The sequence below is a fragment of the Antedon mediterranea genome, chromosome 7 (assembly GCF_964355755.1).
Source record: "Antedon mediterranea chromosome 7, ecAntMedi1.1, whole genome shotgun sequence".
Classification (NCBI taxonomy): domain Eukaryota; kingdom Metazoa; phylum Echinodermata; class Crinoidea; order Comatulida; family Antedonidae; genus Antedon; species Antedon mediterranea.
The window spans coordinates 19,190,811-19,218,502 of record NC_092676.1 but is presented as its reverse complement, the minus strand read 5'-3'; the positions used below and the strand labels follow the sequence as shown (position 1 = coordinate 19,218,502).

The 27,692-nt window shown below is 32.9% G+C and overlaps 2 protein-coding genes across 2 annotated transcripts; both read left to right on the top strand.

The window, feature by feature from the left end:
- The first annotated feature begins 1,739 nt into the window (after positions 1 to 1,739).
- On the top strand, positions 1,740 to 11,759 carry LOC140054142 (prostaglandin reductase-3-like). The gene is made up of 13 exons (XM_072099026.1): positions 1,740 to 1,801; positions 2,463 to 2,605; positions 2,743 to 2,830; positions 3,053 to 3,151; positions 3,701 to 3,799; positions 4,034 to 4,073; positions 4,477 to 4,505; positions 5,601 to 5,675; positions 5,936 to 6,007; positions 6,504 to 6,565; positions 7,269 to 7,368; positions 10,180 to 10,365; positions 11,013 to 11,759. Exons 2-13 carry the CDS (start codon positions 2,472 to 2,474, stop codon positions 11,082 to 11,084), a joined length of 1,056 nt encoding a protein of 351 aa, XP_071955127.1. The 5' UTR covers positions 1,740 to 1,801; positions 2,463 to 2,471; the 3' UTR covers positions 11,085 to 11,759.
- A 249-nt stretch (positions 11,760 to 12,008) lies between these two features.
- LOC140054500 (COMM domain-containing protein 9-like) lies at positions 12,009 to 16,982 on the top strand. Its single transcript, XM_072099507.1, has 7 exons — positions 12,009 to 12,079; positions 12,664 to 12,795; positions 13,149 to 13,233; positions 13,669 to 13,723; positions 14,267 to 14,301; positions 14,651 to 14,754; positions 16,112 to 16,982. Exons 1-7 carry the CDS (start codon positions 12,038 to 12,040, stop codon positions 16,253 to 16,255), a joined length of 597 nt encoding a protein of 198 aa, XP_071955608.1. The 5' UTR covers positions 12,009 to 12,037; the 3' UTR covers positions 16,256 to 16,982.
- The last annotated feature ends 10,710 nt before the right edge of the window (positions 16,983 to 27,692 follow it).

Sequence of the window (27,692 nt, the reverse complement as noted above, 5' to 3'; positions counted from 1 at the left end):
CTGCATTTTAATGTCACATAATAAATTATTTACCTGAAAAAATGTAATTTAAAGTTTAAAAAAACAATGAATTGTCTGTCAGACAATGAGTTTTGGGTTAAAATTAATCGTTTACTTTGTCTTTTTATAAGTAAAATGATTATTTTGTTTGTTTTTTGGTTTTTTTTATTTGGTGTCACAGAAGTGACTAACTTCAAAAAAAGAAAAATTGCCTATAAAAGTCGGACAATACATCTTTAACGTAACAGGTCTAAATAATCACTACACAAACAAACTTACTGAGCAACGCTAGGATCCACTGCCAAAATCTTGCGACCGCCGCCGGCGTTCGTTGCGTTCTTTGCGTTGCGTCAAGACACCAACATTTAAGAAACACTTCCTTTGGTTCGATCTTTGTGAAAGATCCGAATGATATAGGCCGCCCTATGGAGCCCCCTAAATAATATGACCAGAGAGTCAGTTTCTCTCTGTAAAAGAATAAATACATAGAATAATACCACACAACCAAATACAGTAGAGCTAGCAAAACAGAGTTGGAGGAGCAGAGTCTTCACATCTGAAGTTGGCTTCAAATACGAAGAAGAAGAAGAATTGATAACCGCATTTTTTTTTGCATACTACGTTAATTAAATTGTGATGGTACACGTGATATATTTTCTGATATATTCCAAATGGTAACTTTGATACCCACTGGACTTTTAATACCAATTATGAAAGAGCTCTCTCTCATTTAGGTTGAAGACGGTAAAAATTGAATTATACTGTATAAAAAATAAACTAAATATCTAACTTGATAAAATTGACTTTGAAGGAGCATCGTTAACATTTAAGCTGCGATTGAAAAAAAAACCCATCTAAATGGTCAAATGCCTGATGCTAATGGTTGTTGTAAATTGTGCAACAGAAATGAAGAAGAAACCATTATGCACTTTCTCGTATGACTCTAGAAGTTTTGGAACTTAGGCCTAATCTTTTTTATCTATTTTTAAAATTTAGATTTAATCAACATTCTTATTCTCGGCAATGGCAATGATTTATATTATAATTTTTTGCACTTATTTTGTTTAATTGTAAGTTTTTTTGGACGCACCTTTATCATCAAAGAGTGACACTGTTGTAAAAGTGAAGATTCCAATAAATTATTATCATAATTGAACCAATATCATCATTGTCAGTTCAGTTTGCGTTCGTAAACCGATACCTTGCAACACATTTCTGAAAAATAATCTGACATAAGCGGTTTTTATAACCTTTATTTTATAGTTAATTTTTCTTAATTAATATTAGGAAATTATAATTGAAGGACATAAAGTACGACGCCTATTCTGATTTCCGAGGTATATTCCAATCGTCGTTTTGGCAAGTGAAGCAGTCTCTACTTATTTGTAGATATAGAACGTCAACATTATTTTAATTAACTTAAGGGGCCAAATGAACTTAATTCCGTCTTCTTTTGAATGGTATAATATAAGGCCAATATATGCCTTTTTCACGAAACACAAGACATCTTCAATCGATGACAAACGATGCTGTGCTGCATGGTCTAGTTTTATATATTATTGCAAAGTCATTAAAGTAAATGAAATTCATTCTAAAAATAATATTTTTTGTTTAGTCATTTATCAATAGACAACGTCATCAGCCCCTGGTAAACAACTGACCAATCACATTTAACCGTCACGGTCTGATGATGAAAACCAAATTATCACCCGCCCCCTCACGTGTGCATGATTTGTTGACTTTATTTTTTTGTGGTTTATTTTAAGTTAATGTGCAAGTAAAGAAGGGGAAGTTTTAAAAGGTTTTAAGTTTAAAATAGTTTTGTAATTATGTATAATATTAGGCCTGTAGGTCTAAGCTAGACTAGTAGTAGGCCGTAGGAGGCTGCCTCAACCAGGCGATAATCAGTAGCGGGCCAGGTCTAACTAGCCTACCTACTAGTAGAGGCGAGGCTAGCCTACCTTCCTAGCCTCGGTCCTAGGCTAGGCTAGGCCTACTAGCTAGCTACTCTCCTCTGCTGCTGCTGTTTCTCGCTCTCGGGACGGGTCTGGCGCTAGTAGTAGGCCCATTAAATACTCCATCTAGCCTAGTCTAGAGAGAGAGATAGCCTACTATATAGTCTATGCCTAGTACTTACTACTAGAGTCTAGACTAGTAGAAACACCCACTAGTAGTACTAGGCCTGGCCTACTAGTACTCCATTGCCGAACTAGGCTAGGCCTACATTTCTACAATGTACAATTGTAGGCTACCTGGTATCATTAGCATCCTTTCGTTTTCATGATGATTTGAAACTTTTGAGTCTAAATGTCACATACTACTGCCCTGCTGGTCGTGAAAGATTGGACACCTCTCACCTTCAAAATACACACTGTGACTGCAGGTTGAAGGCAGGGTTGCATCAATTAAATCTTAGAGAATCTGCATCACCTAATCCCTAGATATGATTTTATTTCCAATAGACATTCAAGATGGCATCTGCTTTACCAAGAACCTTCAGAAAGATGATAGTCACAAAACTGACGCAAAATTTCAAAGAGGCTACCAGCTTTCAGACAGTACCAATGTTAAAGCCAGGACCAAAAGATCTTCTTGTAAAAAATAGGTAGGCTATGCAATTTTCATAATGTCAATCCCGAAAAGCCGTTGCTTCACTTTCTAGGTAATTAAGAACAAAAAGATATAAATTACATGAGAATTTTTATTTACAGAACGTGACGAGCTCTTCTCTTCTTTTTCCAGGTTTGTAGGTATTAATGCATCTGACATCAACTTCACTGCTGGCAGATATGACCCGACGGCAAAGCCACCATTTGACATAGGATTTGAGGTCATTATTACTTTTCAATTTAACTAGACATACCCATCAATGGAAACACCCACCTTGAGAGTCTTCCACACCCAGCCTAAGATCTATACTTTAAAGCTACCCAGCCTAACATTTTCCACAGCCAGCCTAAGCTTACTTTATTTTAACATAAACAAAATGAAGTGAAGAAAAAGTTTGTAATAAACAGCTGTTTTAAGATTAATATATATGTTTTACTATTAGGGTGTGGGTGAAGTTGTTGGTGTAGGTACTGATGTTGACAAATTTGAGCATGGACAAGGAGTGGCTTATATGACGAATGGTGCTTTTGCAGAATATGTGGTAAAGTATTCTTAAACATTGCTTTGTACAGTTAGTAAAAACCACTTTGGGCTAGTAAAAAAATACGTGCTAGTAAAAAAAACACTTTGGGCTGAGAAAAAATGACTTTGCACTATTAAAAACCACTTTGAACAGGTAAAAACCATTTTGGGCTAATAAAAACCACTTTGGGCTATAGTAAAAAAAAATATGTTGGGCAAGTAAAAAAACACTTTGGGCTAATAAAAAACACTTTGAGTTTGTAAAAACCACTTTGCACTAGTAAAAACCACTTTTCACTAGTAAAAACCACTTTGGGCTAATAAAAAAACGCGTTTGGCTAGTAAAAAACATTTTGGGCTCTAACCTACATCTTCCTTTGTGCTTAAAACACCAACAGATTTTTTAACATTATAAGCAGGTAGGTTGGGTTATGAAATAGCCTTAGACTAATAAAACCTAGCCCAGTGCATCAACCTAGCCTTACCAAGTGTATCAAGTGGTGATTACGTCATAACATATAATGAGAGGACTTGTTGAATATCTTTGATATTGTTATTTATTTGATAGCTAGTACCAGCTTCTATTGCAACTCCTATTCCAGCTGCTAAAGCTGAGTACGTCCCATTCCTTGTGAGTGGCAGGACAGCAGACATCAGCTTAGAAGAGGTAAGGGAAATTGTTTTGCAGATACAGCAGAACCAACATTTGAGACATGCCCCTATTTAAGGGACACTTCACCAAGAAACGAATATTTAAACAATATGGCAAACACATATTCAGGAGAAACTTTGTCCCCTTAATAGAGGTTTTCTTGAGTGAAAGATTAGTATTTTATCACTTTTCAAAAGAACAGTGCACTCCACATCCTTCTCCTATTCTTTAAAATTTTCTTTTTTTCAGTTTGGTAAATTAAAATCTGGTGAAACTGTTCTTGTTACAGGTACAGTAATATGCTTCATATTGTTAATTTTTTTTTATGACAGTACAGTTGAAAGAAAATAAAATAAAGTTGAAAATGTCTAGACATTTCTGTTGCTACTGTATGCCAAAACTTGGATAGTTTAGCACATAGAAACCATTTCCTTCTTGGAATCGCATAGTGATCTTGCTTTACTAAAATTCGGATTCGATTAGAAATATGCCCTATTTTCATTTGCTGACTGAATAAATTATTTTAGAGCTTGATTGCATATTATTGATTGAGCTCAAGGAAGGGACTTTAGATTATCGCGATTTTGAATCCAACTCTTGTTGCATTGCTTATATCCTTAGGCAAGACACTATACTTACCTTTGACTCTCTCCACCAAGGTGTATAAATCTTTTTTTTTATTCCCTATGTAGCTGCTGCTGGTGGTACAGGACAGTTTGCTGTGAGTACCCTACAAACGTACACTCTTTATTTTTAAACTATTGAATAGGCCTTTCTCACAAACATTTCTATACTGATATAGTTTCAGCATCTTCACCATCAATTTTCCGACACAACCATTTCCAATAAGAAACCATGACGTAGTGATTGTCGAGTGAAGCGGTGAAGGTAGATGTGCCACAAACCAAAGTAATATTGGCACAGGTTGAAGGCTCTCTTTGACCATATATAGTTCTGGTAGAACAAGTCTTCTCGGATAACGATTTAGACAGAGGTCCTATGTACCCATATGGCTCACATGCACTCTAAAGAACTCAGGGCACCCAATCCAAATATACCTTTGTTTGACCTGCAATAAGTATTATCATACCAACAACAAAGATTGTTTTCTATTCTTGTTGAATTATGCTTTAAAAAAACCTAAAAAACAACCAATTATGATAAATACGCAGATACAGTATTGGGTGAATGCATCATGGATTTTTACACTTTTTGAAGATTTTTTTAAGTAACATTTTTAGATAAACAACATCAGATATGTGTGACTTATGATTAAAGATCAGCTACCAAATCATGATCTCACTTAAATTATTGTAATTGGTTTCATTTATTTGTGTAGCAGAAATGTAATCAGGGCTTAACTCTTCATCTATTAAAGCCTTAATAGCAATAAGTTCTTTAATCTCTTCAATCAACCGGAAATACTGATTATATTTTTTATTTATTATGAGATATTAATACAAATCTGGGACATGAATTCAAATTGATTTTGAGTCTTCAAGTATTGAATATTTGGCACGTCAAGTATTGAATAATAGGAGCAACTTTAATTTACTGAGTATTAAAAATACATATATAATATTATGCACAACTCATTTTTTTTCTCTTTGAACGTTATTTAATGATTTAATAGCAAGATGTGTGAAGTACAAACACATTAATTTACAATCCAATTAGTACCGATAATCTGTTTAATCTTTTCTGTCACAACATTCTGCCATCATGGGTATAGGACAATAAATAAACCAAAATTCCTGTACGACATACGATGACATGCTGAAACTAAATGTGTATCTTTTTTTTCTTACTTCAACAGGTTCAGTTAGCAAAAGCAGCTGGATGTCATGTGATTGGAACATGTTCCACTCAATCAAAAGTTGACTTTTTAAAGGTACAGTTAAACCTCTGGAGATCAAAGGGTTTATCTGTGGCTGCTACACGATCAGAAAACCACACCCCTTGACAGACACTGCTCACCTTGTAGAATATGTACATAGTACAGTACTGTTGATATTTGTCGCAGCCAGACATAAGATCAAAGGACTGTTACAAGTTCTTATTTTGGCAAAGCAAGCTCAATATCCTGTTGTTAGATTTCCGTGGTTAAACATTGTGTATCCCACATCCCAAATCTTTTTTTTTATTTTGTAGTCGATTGGATGTGACAGGCCTATCAACTACACTACAGAGAATCTTGCTGAGATTTTGATGCAGGAATATCCAGTATGTATAAGAACACTAGAGTACATTCTACTCTCACTCACAAGTATTAAGTTATTACAACTATCAAACTTTCATTTAAAGTTTGCGGTGAAAAATCTCATTCACAAGCATACGGTAGTTCATGACATCATAATGCATTTGTCAAATGTCAACAAAATTGTAAATATTTAATTGATGAAAATGAAATACATATTAAAATATTGAAAGGAAATAATCTTTAATATGAGTTTGAGAAAATTAAATGACTAGATCAGGTACATGACCACCATCCAATGAAATTTGTAAAGCCAAAGCAATCTACACTATCAAACTTTACTTTATGGACACGATAATGTCATATCGCTACCATATTTGGGCACATCAAACTTTTTTTGTAAAACTAGTTTGATAGTGTAAACAGAGCTTAACATACCAAATTTGGGCACATCACACTTTTTTTGTCAATGGAAACAGAGCTTAACAATAATGACTTCATTATGTAAATTGTTTTCTGCAGGGAGGTATAGATGTTGTTTATGAATCAATTGGAGGCTCAACATTTGAAACATGTATCAAATCGTAAGTACATAATACGACTACCACACTGGTGCTGTGTGAACTGCAGTTTTTTTTATGGCCGACATCCATCTGAATGGTGGATGAAACTAAGAGCCCGTTCGGACGGAAACAATTTACACGTGTAATGGTCGTGTGTGGTGTAAATTTTGAGATAAACTTGCTGTTTCAAAAATCCACCTGATAAGATGGATTTTTCAATTACACCTTAAACCGCAAGCTGATTAACCGCAAGATAAGGAGCAATTTGACCTTAATAGTGTAAAGAGATGCATGAAATATGACCCTGCTGGGTATTTTTTGTTAGTTTTACACGTGTAAATTGTTCATCGTCCGAATGATCACTGATTACACATGAAAAGTTACACATGTAACTGATTTTACGTCCGAACACAGCCTAAACCGGGACTGTTTAAAGCACCTTGATTTGTCCTTTCATTGACCAAGGGCTTGTGTAGTGTTCACCTTGACCAGAGGAAAGGCATGAGCCAATATGTCTGAGGCAGACACTAGATTTCAATTTATTTTAACTATAGTACAGTAGAGTTACCCTGGTGAACTGGTTCACAAAATAGCCTTAGTATCAGGGGGATTACCACCTATCTAATAGAACAGTGATTAAGTTACTATTGGTAATTCTTATCCACCTGTGCCTAAAGACATAAAGAGATATAAATAAATAAATAAGTGATTTATTTTTTTTCAGGCTTGGGTTCAAAGGTCGATTAATCGTCATAGGTTACATTTCTGGGTATGAATCTGACAAAGGCTTTGTTACCAGCGTGATCAATACTCTTCCACAACGGGTTAGTGTGACAGATTTATCTGAATTTATTAGTAAATTATAATCTAATGAACAGTTGTAAAACTTTGTGCTTAAAGGGCCTGTTTCTATTAACATAACATTTTATAAATGATATAAAATAACCAAGAGACAGGGAATTTCCCAAATGCATACTCTAGTAGTCAATAATCCTATAAAGAAATGCGGTAGAACAAGAAGCAATAGATGTTTTAACAATATGCAGCGGACACCACTATGCAGCATACTGTACACCCCTAATAAAGGTATACAGTTTACATTGATACGAACAAGGGGCAATATGTTTTAACACTATGGGCAACCCCTATGCAGCGTACACCCCTATTAAAGGTATACAGTTTACATTGATACGAACAAGGGGCAATATACCTTTAACACTATGGGCAACCCCTATGCAGCGTACACCCCTAATAAAGGTATACAGTTTAAATTGAGACGAACAAGGGGCAATATACCTTTAACACTATGGGCAACCCCTATGCAGCGTACACCCCTATTAAAGGTATACAGTTTAAATTGAGACGAACAAGGGGCAATATACCTTTAACACTATGGGCAACCCCTATGCAGCGTACACCCCTATTAAAGGTATACAGTTTACATTGATACGAACAAGGGGCAATATACCTTTAACACTATGGGCAACCCCTATGCAGCGTACACCCCTAATAAAGGTGTACAGTTTACATTGAGACGAACAAGGGGCAATATACCTTTAACACTATGGGCAACCCCTATGCAGCGTACACCCCTATTAAGGGTATACATTTTACATTGATACGAACAAGGGGCAGTATGTTTTAACACTATGGGCAACCCCTATGCAGCTTACACCCCTATTAAAGGTATACAGTTTACATTGAGACGAACAAGGGGCAATATACCTTTAACACTATGGGCAACCCCTATGCAGCGTACATCCCTATTAAAGGTATACAGTTTACATTGAGACGAACAATAGGCAATATACCTTTAACACTATGGGCAACCCCTATGCAGCTTACACCCCTAATAAAGGTATACAGTTTACATTGAGACGAACAAGGGGCAATATACCTTTAACACTATGGGCAACCCCTTACTCAGGAGAAATTTTGTTGGGTCCTGGTGTCCCCTTAATACAGGCTGTATTAGGGCTAACCGAAACTGGAAACATTAATAATATATAATTATGTTGTTCTTGTGTCATTGTAGGCAATCAAAAGAATTACTACATTCTTTCTATATTAAAAGGGAATTCCCCTCTTAAATTTTATAAATTTGATTCATTTGGTTTTACGAGTTTCTAAATAATCTTGCTAATAAAAGACTAAGCTATAGCATAAATTTCAAATGCAATTGTATCATAATAATAAAATAAATAAAACCGTACATATCAAGGTTACCTAAGGTTGTACTGTATTCACACACGAGAGCTCCCTATCTTAGTAAAGGGTCTTTCACACCTGTTTTGGCACAGTTTTGGTCCAGCGCCGGCAAATTGGCCCTTAAACCCGCTGGAAACACGTCCACTTTAAACAAGTGGGTGCAGGACATAAATTAATTTAACAGCTACATGCGCACATCTTTCCCTATTCTGGATCTGGTGGGTTTTTCATAGACTTATCATACCTTTGAGCATGTTTTTTTTTTATGAAAAGGGCGCTATATAAATGTGGTATATTATTAGTATATTATTATTACCTGTAGCATATAAAAAAATTGCCCTGAATTTATCTATGGTTTATGAACACAGATATTATGTAACACATACAATAACAAACATCAATAGTTCTAATAAACAACTTTGGAGGGAATGTATTTTTGCGAGCATAATAATATTATATCAATAATACCAAATGTGATTAGTAATGATGTCACAGTTTTGTTGTCGTCTTTATCTATTTGACCCAACAATTATGTTGCTAAGCTCTCAAAAGGTAATTATGGTCGTATATTGCCGGATAACACTATTATCTTTAATCTGTTCATATTATGATAGCATGTTATTTGAATGATTACATATGAACACTGCTATACTTCTCTTCTTCTGTTGAAACCTTATGTAACTACACATTTTTTATATTTGAGTGAGGAAAATACATTTATAAAATATGATTATTAATACTGCCATTCCCCTCTCCAATGACCGGAACTATCGGCATCTAGTGAACTCATGACGATCTGATTGTGAATTTGGTTTAAAAAATTGTCGTCTTAACATTCAAATCAAATCAAATCAATTTCTTTATTCATCTCATGAAAAAAAATGGAACAAAGTGAAATGAAGAAGATGAAAAAAAATAAAAACCAAGGGGGCGTGTGATAGGAGGGCCCACTAAAAACTAGTTACAATTACATTAAGATAATAAATAAAAAACCCAAAGGCTAAAAGGGAATTAAAAGGTGTCCCATCTCAAACGGCACAACTTTTGATCATGAGGTTTAAGGAGAAGTAACTAATTTCTAGTACGTAGTGTATGATATAGATATTTTGTACCAAAATAAATGTATTGCCTTTTACATTACAATTTTATTTATGATTAGTTAGTGGCTGTTTGTACTAGTACATCGGGGTAACCCCCTACTTGTCTCAAAGATGTACTAGGTTCTTTAAGTGCACATGAGCTAGATGTGTACACTGGACCAGCCTACGTTTTATAGTCCTTATCTGAGAAGACTTGTACTACCACCAGACCCATGGAGCGAGTGAGCCTCGAACCCTTGCCGATGTTATGGCTACGTAATTATGTTTCCACTATCTTAACCGCTCAGCCACTCACTTGCGAAAATGTTTTTCTTGTTATTTTTTTAGCTGTTATCAAAATCGGCCAGTGTGAGTGGGTTTTTGTTGTTCCATTACACCCATAGATATGCAGAATCCTTTAAACGCTTGGTCTCTATGTCAGAAACCGGCAAACTAAAAGCATTTGTGGATAATGGGAAGAACAACCCATCTGGACAATTTGTTGGAGTTGAGTCTGTAGTCGACGCTGTCAAGGTGAGTTTACTGTATACAGGTCTACCTCCACTTTTGGGACCCAGGTTTAAAGCGCCGTCTAAAAAAGTGTGATGTGCCCAAATATGGTAATGATATGATGTCATCATGTCTGTATATGGACACATCACTTTTTTTTGTCACATAAAGTTTGATAGACAGAGCTTATTAGTGATCTTTAGTAGCTGTGGTCTTTTATTAGAATCCCTCTAACTAAAGACCATCACTAGAAGTGGTCTTTAAATTATTCTATTTATGTCGGAATGTTTATCTTGCTCCCCGAAGGGTGAAGGTAAATGTAATCCAGTTGGATTGTCTGTCCGTCCATGGCTGTACTACACAAAAAATGTATTAGTTTTAAAAGTTTAGTTTAAAGTGGTCTTTTATTAGGGGAAATCTCCTTGACATTTGATTGGTTAATTTAGTATCACATGCTGTTCATTATCAGTTCTACTGCAGGGTAAAAGTTATAACTAATGGTTCCATTGCAACAAGAAGCCGGTAGTTGGTGTGCACACATTTAGCATTCCTTTTTTTTATAATACTAGTATTTTGTTGATACCTAGGTGTTAGTCACCCTCATAAACTCACCATGAGATGCATAGTTATTTTCTTTATAATCAAAGATTTGATTAAATTTTATCTTTTAGTATTTGTATTCGAAGAAGAGCGAAGGAAAGATAGTTGTCGAGTTAAATCCAGATGACTCTAGTAAACTATAAATGAAAGGCTGCTATTAATAAGATGTTCTCAGTTCAAATGTCTTTTGAAATTAAAATAAATTAATAGAAGGAAAAATATAAAAAATATCATTAATTTTAATTTACAGTGCTCTCTTCATTACATTAAAATCATGTATTTGTGAGTCCTGGATAGTAAAGTATAACCAAGGCAATCTAACAGGATGCTAAGCTCTCTGGAGATCAAAGGGTTTATCTGTGGCTGCAACATGATCAGTCCCACATCACCACATGCCACAGAGAATATGTACATAGTACAGCACTGTTGGTATTTGTCGCAGCCAGACATAAGATCAAAGGACTGTTATGAGTTCCTATATTGACAAGGCGAGCTCAGTGTCCTGTTGTTGTCCTCAACAAAGTATCCCTTTAATAGGGATGTCCCAAAGGAGGGGAAAGTTGTCTGTATGCTAAATTCATTCATAAACTTTACTGCTGCTGTATACGATAAAACAATTATGGTACAAAGATAAATAATAAGAATTTTTATGTATTGTAGATATAAACATATATTAATGGTAATATTTATATATTAGTAATTGTTTTTGTGTACTATTCAAATTTGAGTAACCGTTCTTCCCAATGACAATTTGATGGTGAATTAGTTTACACAGAACAGTTCATATGTTAATCTTTATTATACAGTATTAATTAGAAAAAATAGATAAAATCAGTTTTATAAACAAAGAAAAATAATAAAAAAGGAAATTTTATTTACTGTACTTTATTTTTGTGTTACATGGTTTTGATGAGTAATTTCTTATACCCCTTGGTATAATAGAAAATCTCTAACTTGTAGTAATTGCGTGACGATAAAACGAAAAAGTTCAATGCGTTTAATAATTTGCCAATAAAACGCGTTTCGACACGTGGGAGAACAAAACAAACATATGACATATGATGACATCACGAGAAAAACAAAAATATTTTTCAGAATGGCAGACACAGATTTTGAAGTTTTAAATTTACTTTTAAAGGTGATATTTGCTTCGTAATAAATTTAGAAAAGTTTAGAATAATGTTTTAATGTTGTGAGAGTTTATTAGGTCTAGCCTAGGCCCAAAATTAAGACTCCTACCTAGCCTAGGCTATAAGTATAATATAGCGAGCCTACTAAAAGGGCCGGCCTACTAGCTAGCTAGCTATGCTGACCTGCTGAGTAATGATAGTACTGTAGGCCTAGGCTAGGCCTACCTCTACTAGGTGCGATGAGGCAGGCGTGGAAAAGCTAGGCCGAGGCCAGGCCTCCTTGTGTGTGTGAAATATAACAAATTGGATTTGTGTATGAACATGTTACTTAATCTAATAATATACTACTACTTCTACTAGTCTACTAGCCTAGCTAGTTACAGTAAATAGTCTAGCCTAGATAACTAATATTTATTTAGTTTTAGGCCTACACAGGCTAACTAGGCTTTTGGTGGTAGGCTAACTCTTTACTGTATCATGTCATGTACAGTATGTAGGCCCTACTACTAGTAGACAAACGGGTCCCTACTAGTACTAGTCTAGTTAAGTTTACTACTACTTATTTTGAACCTATTTTTCATACTGCATCTAGGCTAACGCAAAAGAGCTTGTGATAGAATTGTGCCAGAATTCATTTACCTATCGCAATGCTTCGAGTTATCCTGAGAAAGTAATTTTGAACACTTCCAATACCCTAGAAGTTGACAAAGCTGATAGTTTGCAGGTGAGCCAAAATCATGTTCACATTACAGTACTTTCATTTAGTAATTATAAAGCTAATGATACCACACAAAAATTAGCATTGCCATAAATAAGCCTGTGAAAGTTCTAGGTAAATTACATTGTACAGTATGTATATAACTTTCAATGTCTAAAATTATTTTAAAGGTGTTACACACAAACTCAACGCCTTTTACTTTGCCATGCCACCCACTCAACACATCTAACACCTAACTCCATCCCTACTATAAAATACTGCACGGTACTATAAATTTACGGTACTAAATTTACCTGTGTGTCAAATGTAACACAACAAAATAAAAACATAATTGCATATTTATTTTTTTGTTTTCACAGCTTTTACAGTCTTTAGCCACCCTCATTCAATATGCACTGTATATTGGCTGTACAAGTGTAACATCTGTTAAAGAAATATTTCCTGGTAAAGATATTTTTGCAGTACATTTAAAGCTCAGCTACAGGCTTGAATTTCAGATATAATATTAGGTTTCCTATACATAAATAAAATATGTGTTTTGATTTATAACTTGATTACACTGTTTTTGTGCACAAGGAATTGGGATTTTAGTGGGTAATTTTATTTATCCCTCCACTCATTTATTAATGTGTTTTGATTTATACCTACTGTATTGCACCGTTTTTGTGCACAATGGATTGGGATTTTAGTGGGTAATTTGAACTATCCCTAAGTTTGTGCTTATTGTCTAAAAAATTATGAAAGGAAATTATATATTATTGAAATGTATAGTATAGTCAATAGAAATGATTTACCTGGTTCTTAAAGCTAGATATTAAAAAAGATAATTTAATATCTAAATGTTTGGTGATGATGATAAAATATTTTTATATATTTCAGGTGATTTTCATAAAAGTCTAAAAGACTTATTGTCAAAAATAATAGCTGAATATTTGTAAGTATTTCGGAGTTTTATTTCAGATAATGATCTGTAAAATCGCACAATTGGAATGTTCAGTAAAATAGGGGTGGTGGGGAAGGATGATTTTAATTGCAATTTAAGAAATGTAAGAGAGACAGAAGTAATGAATTTGAATGAAGAAATTAATGGAGGCAGTGGCGGATCCAGGATTTTGATATAGGGGGAAGGTGGGCTCATGGGCTAAAGTAGTGAAATGAAGTATTGAACTTTATTTGATGTCCTAACTTCTGCATTACAATGTGTGAAATTTAGAGGTGGCCTGGGCCAAATGGGCCCCTTGAATCCGCCCCCCTGGAAAGGGATTGGAAGAGTGAATTGTTTTTTGTTATCTTGGGGGTACACTTATAAATTATATGATGATGACACCAATGCTATGAACTTTGTCAACTTGGTGTTTGTAAAATATGATACTATATACTGCCCTCTATCTACAGTTATACAATTTTATAATTCATATCAATGGCAAATGATTGATTATTTAATTGGTTTAAAAAAAAATTAACATTTTTTTTCCAGACCAACTTGGAGAAAAAGTTCTATTAATAACCAAGGTATGCTAACGCTTTTAAATACAATATTAGGCTTTTTGTTGTATTATCAATAACTAAAATGCATTACCGTATATCCTCAGGTATAATCCCACTTTGGGTCTAATCCCACCCCTACTTTATGTTTCACAAACACAAACATGCATATCCCCAGGTATAGTCCCAGTATTGACTTTTGGTCTGGATGTAGACCTCTCTCTAGCCAGTTCAGATCAGTTTTTTTTCAAGAAATGATTTTTTCCTGAACTAGGGTTTTCCCACGGTATAGTCCCACCCCCAAAGTTATATTACACTAAAGGATATACAGTATATTCAATTCTCTACAATTTTCTACAATTCTTTTTTGTTTCAGTGTCCTTACCACGTCTAGTAGATTTTGATTGGAGAGTGGATGTAAAAACGTGTTCCGATTCAATTTCTCGAATGTCGGTACCAACGTGTCTCCTAAACCTTCAGGTACTTGCATTTAAAAAGTTGTTATTAAATAAAGTTTAATAAAATTGATCAGATTTAACAGATTTAAACTGGACCGGTGCCCCAGGGGCTCCCTGGGCCATTCTACAATAGTGTTTTTAAACCATTAAAACACTTATAATCTTATTTAAATATTGATGAACCATCCTTTAAATTACTTAAAATTAATAAATTATTTCTATTCAATTAAAAATGTTAATGACTTTTGTTTAGTGGTAATAATGGTGTGCTACTGTTAGCAATAGCAATTCCAAAGAAAGAGATGGCTAAAGGAGAAAAAAAAAAGATCTTCTAAATAACTTTTCTAAATATACCTGCTAAACTTCATCAGTTAATATGTTGTATGAGATCGACTGTACTCCACCACAGCCACTATAAGGTTTTCTGATAGCCTTGGTGTCCATTCGTTCTCAGATGGTTGTAAATATGTTACCAAACTGAAACCAGATGAAATTATTATTTTATTAATTTATTTATCAAACTACAATTACTGTTTTTATAACTTTGATGGAGAAAGTTTACATGGATTAGGTAGCATCAAATGCTTTATGCTTCATATTAAGCGTGAAAATGCGGTTTCGCAGCGATTAAGTCATTTGTTTCAGTTGGACACATCAAATTATGTTTTTCAATGAACATACCTGAAATGTTATCACTATAAAATCTTAAAACATTTTATTCTGGATTAAGTGGTTATCTTGGTAATCTCAATTAAAATATTTGCCATTAAGCATGAAAACAAAAACTAGAGATCTGATCGCATAATTGCTTTAAAGGACCACTCCAGATTTTAAAATGTATATTGTTTAAGGCCGTGTTTCCGCAGCCAAAACAAAATTATCGTTTAATTTTTTAAGCAAGAAAGTGCCGCATTATCAGTCATTACCAAACAACCAGATGCCCAATCACATTGCAACAATTTGCCCTTCAGGTCAAAGGTTAAAAATTATTGCATTTATCTGTTAATTATCTGATTTGAATGAGATAATTATTAGTGAATTTTTCTTGAGTGGCATCGGTTAAACCCTATTTCCACAGGTTAATTATTAGTTCATTTTGGGCTGCGGAAACACAGCCTTAAATAAAAATACAATTAGTGACCGCACTGAAGTATAACATATTATTGTCATGGTTAAAAGATGATGAATTTGTTTATAGGCCCATCTCAAATTTCAATGACATTTTGGTTATATAATATCTTTTAAAACTAGTTCAAAATAATTAATAATAATATATTTTGTGTTTAATAGCAATTTTTTACTTGAAGTTACTCTTAATTAAATATGTAATTTCTCTTTAAATGTTTTTCTTTAAAATCTCAATTTTATATTTATTTCAGACACGTGAGAACGCAAAAGATGATAAAGAATTTAGTTGCGATTCATCTGTGGATTTAGAATTAAACAAACAGACATTGGATACCATGTTGGATGCATTAGGAAAAATCCGGGATCAACTCGACTCTGTTGTTACTAAGAAATAGATCGCACACGTTATCTTTTTCCCTGTGATTTAATACGTAATTAATGACTGGTCGTATCTTTTGTAATCGCTGTCTTCCTGTGCGCATGAGACATGCATTATGGGAGAATATCGCAACGATTAAGTTACTATAAAAGCTGTATAATGTGATAGAATAATAAAGATTTTGTCATGTCTAAAACATTACTGATCCATTACTATACTAATAAATCTATATTGAATTTAAAAGTTAAACATTATGAATATACATGTATATTTTTTATAAAGAAGGTATAATTAAAAAAAAGAAATGATTTGTTCTCAATTTCATTATAAAGCAGAAATATTTTTTAAATACATATTGTACATTAAAGAAGTTATTAACTTTTAGGCTGCATGAGTTAATTTAAAAAAAAGTGTTTAAATAACGTTTGGGATAATTGTTACACAGGGTTAAGAAAGAAAATTTAACATGAACGATCTTACAAATGTCTAAAGGATCTGTATATAAAAGTGTAATTCTATCCATCGTTTGGCTCTATGTCGTTGGTAAAGCGTACCAGTTTTCTATACAGTAGCCAACACACAAGCCTTTTCAAAACCAAAAGTAACAGGTCTTTAGGTTCTTTTTTTATCGAATATTGTAATGGATGCAAATGAATATAAGGCTTTAAAATTGAGAATTCTTGGAAAGTACGGTAATTCTATGTAATATAAATGAGGAACATATTAAAGAGGTAATCAGATACGGTAGATTTCTATAGTAAAAATGTGTCTGTGTTTGATTTTCTCACGTACTACATGACATGGTTGTAATATATCCATGGATTAGAGTTACTGTTTTCAGTGTGTACTGTACCAACCCCATCCTCCTTTTTACTAACATGATGCATTTGAGTGTTCAGGGTGATGTTTTTTACCCTGCTTTCCATCATGTAGAATGTCTAACATTTTATCAACACGATGCTGTTATATCCATACAGTGAGTGTTACAAACGTTTTAGTGTCTAACCCTTTACTAACAGGCTGTTATATTCATACAGTGTTCCGAGTGTTACAAATGTTTTAGTGCCTACCCGTTACCATACAGTGTTTAGAGTGTTACAAACGTTTTATTGTCTAACCCTTTATTAACAGGCTGTTATATTCATACAGTGTTCCGAGTGTTACAAATGTTTTAGTGCCTACCCGTTACCATACAGGGTTTAGAGTGTTACAAATGTTTTAGTGCCTACCCGTTACCATACAGTGTTTAGAGTGTTACAAATGTTTAGTGCCTACCTGTTTACTAACATGACATGCTGTTATATCCATACAGTGTTTAGAGGGTTACAAGTGTTTTATTGTCTAACCCTTTACTAACATGCTTCTATATTCATACAGTGTTTCGAGTGTTACAAATGTTTTAGTGCCTACCCGTTTCCAAACAGTGTTTAGAGTGTTACAAATGTTTTAGTGCCTACCCGTTTCCATACAATGTTTAGAGTGTTACAAATGTTTAGTGCCTACCCGTTTCATGACATGACATGCTGTTATATCCATACAGTGTTTAGAGTGTTACAGACGTTTTAGTGTCTATCCCTTTTAGTTACATGATGTTATATAGTGCTCATAGACGTACAAATGTTTAGTCTCTACCCGTTTGCTAACATGACATGCTGTTATATCAATACAGTGTTTAGAGTGTTACAGACGTGTTAGTGTCTACCCGTTTCCAAACAGTGTTTAGAGTGTTACAAATGTTTTAGTGCCTACCCGTTTCCATACAATGTTTAGAGTGTTACAAATGTTTAGTGCCTACCCGTTTCATGACATGACATGCTGTTATATCCATACAGTGTTTAGAGTGTTACAGACGTTTTAGTGTCTATCCCTTTTAGTTACATGATGTTATATAGTGCTCATAGACGTACAAATGTTTAGTCTCTACCCGTTTGCTAACATGACATGCTGTTATATCAATACAGTGTTTAGAGTGTTACAGACGTGTTAGTGTCTATCCCTTTTAGTTACATGATGTTATATAGTGCTCATAGACGTACAAATGTTTAGTCTCTACCCGTTTGCTAACATGATGATGTTATATACATATAGTGTTTAGGGTGTTACAAACGTTTAGTGCCTACCCGTTTGCTACCATGACATGCTGTTATATCAATACAGTGTTTAGAGTGTTACAGACGCTTTAGTTCCATTATGTTATATCTATATATTGCTCAGAGTCGTACATAATAGCCTCTACCCGTTTGCTAACATGTTGATGTTATATCCATAATATTCAGTGTGTTACAAATGTTTCAGTGTCTACTCCTTTACTAACATGATGCTGATATATCCATAAATCGTTGAACAGTTTTTAGAGGAAATGTTTTAATATTACTTACATGATGCTGCTGTTATATCCATAAAGTGTTTAGAGTATACAAATGGATATGGACAAATTGGTCAGAGTGTTATACATGTGCTTAATGTCTACCCCTTTCCCTGTACTTACTTACATTCGTGACGTATCAATCATAGACGCAGTACTGTGTTCCTATACGTATAGATGTGTGTATTCGTATACAGTCCATTTCCTTTAAGGGATGTTTCTGACACACATACGGAAGCGTTATGAATTCCGTAGGGAAAATTAAAATTTCCAATCGACTCCATTTAAAACAATTAGAACAATTCACCATAGGATTAGAAATTTAATTATTTAGAATTAATCAACGTTATTTTATTAGGCAGTTGAATATTTATAGCTTGGATAGTAACCAGTAACCATATACCATTTATTGTATTACCCTAGTTAATCGGTCACTAATGAAAAATCTTTTGAGAAATTAATTTAAAATAGTAGATAATTATATATAATTGTGTATTAAATTTCCAATATTAATTTGCAAAAAAACACCAAATGCGTCACAACATGGGTTTATTGATATTTTCAAAATCGAATCAAATCAAATATAAATTGAATTATAAATTCATAGGCAACAAAAAACAAAACTTTATCAACAGTTAATAAATTCTTTTTTAATTTGTATATTCTACTTGTTAATTGTTCATAAATTAAATTTAAATATTGCTTTTTTAATATTTGATACATAATAGGCCTATTAATACTTAATAAACATCTTAGAAATCTTGATAAACAAAACATGCACTTCATCTCCACTTGGAATCATTATTATCGTTTTACAACGCGACTCTATAGCTCACTAATGTCGGTCGGTAAACAATAACTCAAATTTGCGCACGCAACTGCAGCCATGTATATGGCCTTGTTATCTTTAGTATCTAACTTTTAGTTGTTATAAAACAAAACATGTACTGTCACTGCTTAGCAGGTTCTTTTGATTTTTGTATAAGCCGACATGAGCCAACAACGTATTAATTTCAAGTATATTTTATGCGAGACCAATAAAGTGTCTGTATGGTCTAGTATTTAAATGCTACCTAAATGTATAGAAAATAAAACGTACTTGTCGCTAATTAGTCAGAAGAAAAGTGGCAAAAGGCTTCCTTTGCTTTTATATGTTTAGGCAAATTGCCAAGGAATTCATTCACTATCCTTCTTAAAGTTGGCAATCCTGTTCACAAGTAAACATACACAAGATGCTCTACATAAACAAAGTCTTATTACAAGTCTTTAGGAGTAAAGTTGTAGTAGTAATTTGTCATTAGAAAAAATCTTTCCATATGATAGGACTTGAACCCAGGACCCTTGGATTGGTAGCATAATAACCACCAAGCCACAACTCCTACTTTCTATGAGTTTTATCAGATAATCTATATTATATACTCTTGTAACATCACCACAGTGCTGATATTGCCAATTCCCCCAAATAGTATTTCTCTCTTAAGTATTGAGGTCCGACAGTCAGATAAAAAAATAGTTATGCAATAAAACAATTAATAATTTACCAACGGTGAACATTTTCATTTTAAACTTCAAAATAATAATTAAGAAAAAGTAACATCCGATTATTCAAGGTTATTGGATTAAATTTTTCGAAAAACATTTAGAAAAACAGTTTTACAATTACATTTAAAATTCAATTTTCACAAACGAGTAAACAAGCTTTTCCTAACTTCATCAGTAATGCAACAGGTAAACATAATCTGAGAAATCCTTAATTAATTAGTGGGCCAAATTATTTATACAAAAAAAAGACAAAAAAAACCAAACTTTATAAAAAAAAAACTGACCGAAACACACAGAGGGCGCGCTATTTAATATATTGGCCAATGTTGAAGATACAGATAGCTCGAGATTTTGAATTATAAGGCTTTTTGCTGTCATCAATATATATTGTCAATATATTGTTATTTGCAGAGCAAAAAAAAATATGTAAACAAAATTCTCGAAATATGTCACGGTATTTTAGGAAGTTTGCCTATTTATCAAATGCCTCACAATTTTGATTTTAGCGCGAAAGTTTGGTGGCATCAGACATGATTTATCTAACAACCCAAACAAATCAGTTGTTCAAATGCACTCAGCTTGAATGACGTGTCAATTTTATAAAGGGAAATATTTAGTTAGTTGAAGGAGTTTTAAATTACTGTGTTTTTAATGTGTCGTAGGGCCCTCAGAAGAACATTTTTATTAATATTACTAAAAGGGCTCCCCTACTATAAAACTTTAAAATTACATAGACCTACACCAAACATACACAAATAAAATAGTTAATAAGGAATATACTTCCCTTTTCACAAGTAAAACTATTCAATGTTTAGCACACAGATAGGCCATACTATATCCGCGCAATCATTACATAGTGTCTGTTAAAATACATAATATTAGGAGGAGTAATTACACGATATGAAAAATGACAAGAAAATAAGTAATTGACTGTTTACAGCATCGGTTGGCAAGTTGATTTGTTTCCTATTATCATATCGTATTAGTTAAATACGTCATTCGTCTCATTTCTTCACATCTATAGTTGGAGGAATAATGAAGTGTAAAATGATGATGCATTTATCGTTAATTTCCTGACTCGTTTAATGATCATCACTGAGGTGGTCAACAGACCTTTTAAATGAAGAGGAGAAAAGTATGAAGACAATAATTGATGATTAAAACGATATTGATAATATCATATACTATCTAACCGGTCCATTTAATTCAATTCCATTGTATTAAACTACGGAGGCCTGGATCATGGCTGTTATTTATCTACGGAGGCCCAGATTATAACTTTTCCATGCAGAAAAATACAAATATACGTTTTAGATATTCTCTAGATATTATGACTGACAATTTGTTATACTTATTACTGTATTATTATGACGACCGTAATAATGACTCATCGATGTTTGTAATAAGGAATAGGAAAGATTTTAAAATAATTATGAAATATTCATATTATAAAGAATTCTACATTATAATACTGAACTCTTACTGTTTTTATAGCAGGTTTACTTTTATAACAACAGGTGTTTTGTATATTCTATTAGTCTGTTTTTTAAAATAAATAAAATCTTCTGTTGTTTCTCTTTTTGTTGTGTGCAAAAAGTGTCAATCAACGAACTACAATTGATGTTTAAAATATCCCTAAAAATCGTTTGAGAAAATGAGCAGCAATCAGATATGTGTATTGGTTTAAAATTGGAAGTACAAGTAGGAGTACAAAACAAACTATATAAATTGCCTTTTTAATACTCAAATTTTGTTTTTCATTATTGAGTCGTAGTCGGAAATGTAAATTTGGAAATAAGGAATTTGTATAGCAGCTAATGAGAACCGTTAATGACGTCACAAAATTCAAAATGACGGTTGTACGACAATAACAACACAAAATTTACGTAATAATCAAACCTGTGGTTAATACCTATCCAGTGGCAGAAATAATACAACTACAGTGATTGACGGATACACGTTTGCAGTGAGGTTATTGCCTGTGAAATTTGGAATTAGGGCTACATCTTTAAAATAAATGTCATTAAATCATATTAAAGAAACAGAAGACAACAACCCAAATATAATAACTAATATATCTGTTATTCTTGATCAACTACCTGTTGTTCGATTGGTATAGAAAAAGAATAGACTCAACGCAGCCATACATTAATGCTCATTCTGTATGATGTGAAGTTCATATTAAATATACAAATAATTATGGATCTATGATACATTCTACAACGACGGAAATCGCACTGTACTAATAATTATTGTTTTAATATGCCGTTTATACACCAATGAAAGAGATCGAATCATCTACATCGTATCTCAAACGTACCTAAGGTCATTACTTAAGATGTATTGTACCCCCAAAAACATTAAAAATGAATATTAATTAAATCAGACTTTGAATAGGTAAGTTTGTAGTTTTAATACTACTACTTCCGTAGAAACAAAAAAAATGTTATCATTTATAAAACAACATAATAAATGGTTAAATTAAACTAAAATCCATTTGCTGGCAACCAATTTGACCATTTGCTTTAAATTACAGTTTTTTCAGGTAAACAAATTTTGTTTAGATCTAATTTTTTGGTCAAAGTAGATAACTATTAAGTATTAGGCCTATGTGACATTAAAAAGGCATATTAAAAAAAAAATGTAAACATTCTTTTTCCTGGGGACAATAAACCTTTAATTCAACAAAAGCATAATAGTACGGTGTTACTTTAAAGATATATAGACCACGCCAATTGTATCTAATGTTCATGGTAATACTTGTATTTTGGGGCTGGTGGCCCGTTTGAATAAAATCTCTCATTAGAGATGGCTGAAATAACACGGCTATGGCGCGCGCACAAACAAAATTGTAATTTCTGAATGTTGAAAAAAAAATATAGAACGAAGGGTGTAATGTAACTTCCCAAAAGATGATTTGTACATGTGCCATACAATAGCACATTTTTAGGCACAAAAGGTTTGATGTGTTATAGTATATAAAGTAAACTTAATTAGATTTTCAAAGAAATCTCTCTGCAAAGGTATACAAAGTGAGAAAGACGTCATCATAACGCACTGACGATGTTATGGAACATACAATGACAACATCACAGATTAAACGAAACATAAAAATTAAGAAAGAAGCACTGACTAACCATAAACAAATGATTCAAATGACATGATTTATTTCTCACCCTTACTCAGAAAATATATGGGCGATACTTTAAACAAATGTGCACATTCACGCCTCCATCAAATCAAACACAAATAATTGTGAACAATTGTCAGCGCATTAGTACACCGTTTCTCATAGGTTTAAAGATGTATTGTCCCACACAAACATGAAAATTAATAAAATCAGACTTTGGAAAGGTTATTTTTAGTTATAAAAAAGTTCCACTTCCGTTAAAAAAAATGTTTTAGGCCTAACTTATAAAATGACAAAATAAATGGTTAAACTCAACAACCAAAAACATATTTTTGCTTTAAATTATAGTTTTTCAGTGGATAACTATTATGTGACATTAAAATATTTAACAAACAATGTTTTAATCATTCATTTTCAGGAGACAATATATCTATTACGCAAACCACAAGCATTAATTGCAAACAAGTGAGAGATAAAGCAAAAGGTGAATGAATAAAAAAGTATAATGTGGAATTTGAACCGAAACTTTAAAAGGAGAGCGAGAGATGGAGAATCACGTATAGTCATCTGGAGTTGTTTCCAAAACTTTAGGAGAAACTTTAGACTGGGCTATTCTGCCAAAAAATAACTAAAATGTCGACTATTATGTACCCATTCCTCGATCCATGGTGAGTAAATCAAAGAAACTTGACGCAGTTACAATTTGAATTGGTTTAATATCAATACATTTGTTAGGTAATTATTAGATTAGATGTACACTACGTGTTTGTGCGTGTAATAAGTGTCACAATCGAGAGGAAATTGTTTCTTGTCTTGTGGGAAATCATGTTTTGATAATCACAAATGAGTTAATACTAATACTGTATTTTTGCCTAGGTTTTGTACAGATTTTGGTTTTACCTTTAACAGTTCAAAGGTCATTTAAATGAATTAGCATATTTCCGGTAACTTCACACATCCTAAGATAAACTGTAAATCTTTCTACATTAGTTACATTAAAACTAGCAACTGTATCCGTGTACTTAGATATCGCTTACCTCACGTTGACCGCCAATTTAGTCGTCTGGGAAATTCCCTCTATGTTAGCTATAATAATACAATATAATTTATTTTGGCCCAATAATGCTCAACCATAATGATAATGATATTGTACGTTTCACAGAAATAAACCCAAAATAAAACCTAAAAAAAATACCAATAATAGTGGATTTTACATGAAGAAAAACTTGTCTTGTATATAATAATAATAATTAAATATAATAAACATGGTCATTGCATCATTTTATAAGGAAAAATCTTATGCATATACAATGATAAAAGGTATACTTTTTACGAAAGGAAAAAAGAGAGTTGTCGAGTTGTCAAAACTAAGAATCTAATATCCATAATATGTATTTTTTCATTCATTCAATACTAATTATCCATAGTTTCTTATTCCATAATAATTATGCTCCACTGGCACTAAACTAAAGGTTTATTCACACTGTATTTAATTCCCATTGAAAGACACGCAGACATAGCGCTTTAAAAAATGTCATTACGAATGTATTTACATTAAAAACTCTATTACCCTTTTCACCTTTTTAAAATCAATTTCAAAATTTGTGAATGAAATAAATATTATTTATAGTGTTTTCGTAACTTACTAATACATTTTTTATGTCGACTGTGTATTGAGAGTAATTTTGTCACTTGGGGCACGTCATAATGTCACATAGGTGAAATTTAATTCCAGCTATTTCCGCGATTTACTTTTTTTCATTTCATTATTATATCATAGTGGGCTAAAATAAATAATGTATTTCTTTAGAGTGGGTGCAATCAAGTTCATAATAATTGTTTAAAAGCGGTAGGTCGATTTAGACAGAAACTGATTTATTACCATGGCATTGATTGCTATATGTAAAATAATTTTAGTTCATTTAATTAAAATAGAATTAAAATATTTTCAAGATAGTTATTGGTAACTTTCTTCTAGAAGATTTCGAAATATTGCATGGTACAATATAGTCTGGGTTCCATACGGAGTTTTGACTTTGAATATTAGTAAAAAGATAAATATTATAATAATAATAATAATAAATGAAAACTTATATAGCGCCGGTATCCTCCACCCATGTGGCGCTCATGGACTTTGTGTTTTTAAAGTCGAAAGTCGACTGGTGGACTAAAATAAAAAAGAAAATAAATAGGCCTACAGACTTGGGGCAAGGCTAGGTATAATAGTCCTCCAAAATCAAGCAGCATTCGCAGAAAAGAAATAGTTCACCTAATCCCGTCTCGAGACACATTTAGATTAGTTATAATGCCCCACACGGTCACATGACAGAACATTATATGTTTCAGAATCAATCTATCGTAAACAATAGATAAAAAAAAACAAAACAAAAAACTTCGTATATTCGATACATAAACAAACAAACAACAATTTGTTAAAATCTGGAAAATATGAACATTTCACGAAACTCTGTCTATAGTTAAATAAAGAACAACAGTGACAAATAAAACAGAAAAAAAATATTCTACCATAAAAACAATTTCGGCAGCAGTGTGGGCTACATTTGCTGTGTTCTAATATAGTTTTAATTGACTTTTTTTAACGTGTTCGGAAATTTACCATTGACGTTATCAATACAAGTGTTCAAAATAGGATTTCAATATTCATCTAATTAATATCTTACTTTTTGATATTCTGATTTTCAGTAAAATAAATAGGTCATATTTATGATTATGCATAAATCGCATACAGATAGCGAACGGATAATGTTTAGTATCGTCAGAGTCATACATCGTGGAAACGGGACCTCCACGATGCCACCACCAGTGATTTTTATGTTACACATTATTAAATGTACCATGTTTACATATTATTTTACTTTTGTTATATTTTTTTCTTCTTTTCATTAGCAATTTTTTACTTTTTAATACTATATTATTTTATTATCGAAAAAAAAAATTGTAGGATACTTTGTTTCTGAACGTTTTACCGACTAAACCTCTTCATAACTTAAATGCTATGTTAAGAAAGAACAAAAATTCTTGGGAAAGCAATTGATGGTTGTCATTCAAAACTACTACGTGCATAAAATGGCAACAACACATTAGGAATAAAGTACTATATGGCTCTTTGGCCGTTCCAACAATAACAGAAACAATAAGAAGTAAATTAACATTTTCAGAACATTGTTTCGCAAATAAAGACATTATTTCAGATGTTCTGCTGTGGTAGCCAAAACATGGGCTTGCAAAACAAGAAAGGCCAGCTCTCACATCATTGATGTACAGATACGGATACTGGTATGCATGAGAGATGAACTGGCTGTCAAAATGGCAGATAGGAAGTTATGGAGGAATCTAGTCATGTAAGTTCGGGTATGTACGTCGGACTAAATAAGTAAGTAATATATTACATACGGAAATATTCAGTTCCCTAAAGTCACAGTTCTCATTATCAATGTCATTTTTAAAAGCATGGAAACTAATTTTTGATGATCTAGAAATATGCCCAAGGGAAGCGTGTAGTGATGCTTAACAGTTCGTAAGCGCCAACTTAGTTTTCTATCACAATGACCTGAATTATATGTGTTTTAAAGTAATCTTTTCCTAGCTAATAATCTTTTTTTTGTCATACACATCCAACAGTGAGTAACTCGTCAGGGTGGTTTAACTATGTTATGATTTATTTATCATGCTGACATAAAGTTTGCGGTACACCACGTATATTAGTTCTGGAAAGAACTGTTGATTTCCTCGACGTTTTGATTAATATGCTTTGATCCTCCTCACTCCTGATTTCGCCATGCAAACCTTCAAACAATATATTATTTATAATGCTTATAAAAAGTTTAGGGAGTGTAATAGAAAGAGTCGTGAGTTAGGCTACAATCCTGGAACTATGTCAGGATGGAAAACTGGACCTCCATTACCAATGTTAGGATTGAACCACGGACATTGGAATTGGAGGGCAAGCTTGATAACCACCAAGCTGCACCACCGCTCAACTTTTACTGATCATTCTTATCTGAGTCATGACCCGTGATTGATTATAAATTTGAGTTGCTTTAAGAAAGAAATCCTAAATCCTTATTAATTGAAATTGGTCAAACAATTAACGTGTCCCCGATATTCTTTTAATAACAATTTGTAAAACATCAGTCGATTCATTCATAATAATAAAATCACGTTTTCATGAGCAAAAGTGAAATAAATATATAAATGCATCTCTGTGCAGGCCTGATTAGCCACTTGGTCAGTGTGTAAACAAATTACCGTCTTCAATACAAAAAGTTTAAACATACCAGACCTACTCACGAGGTATGGTGGCTTCACGCCTCCCGCGCGTGTGTGTGTAATCTCCGGAGTTTTGCTAGTCAATTTATTTAGGTGAAAGCACTATAGTTTAAGGTACAATAATAA

Excerpts from the sequence above, each read along its gene's own strand:
- LOC140054142 (XM_072099026.1), top strand. The coding sequence starts at position 2,472 with ATGGCATCTGCTTTACCAAGAACCTTCAGAAAGATGATAGTCACAAAA. Across the intron at positions 6,566-7,268 it reads TTTGAAACATGTATCAAATC|GCTTGGGTTCAAAGGTCGAT; the intron begins GTAAGTACATAA and ends ATTTTTTTTCAG. Across the intron at positions 10,366-11,012 it reads CTGTAGTCGACGCTGTCAAG|TATTTGTATTCGAAGAAGAG; the intron begins GTGAGTTTACTG and ends TTTATCTTTTAG.
- LOC140054500 (XM_072099507.1), top strand. The coding sequence starts at position 12,038 with ATGGCAGACACAGATTTTGAAGTTTTAAATTTACTTTTAAAG. Across the intron at positions 12,080-12,663 it reads TTTTAAATTTACTTTTAAAG|GCTAACGCAAAAGAGCTTGT; the intron begins GTGATATTTGCT and ends TACTGCATCTAG. Across the intron at positions 13,234-13,668 it reads TGTTAAAGAAATATTTCCTG|GTGATTTTCATAAAAGTCTA; the intron begins GTAAAGATATTT and ends TATATATTTCAG.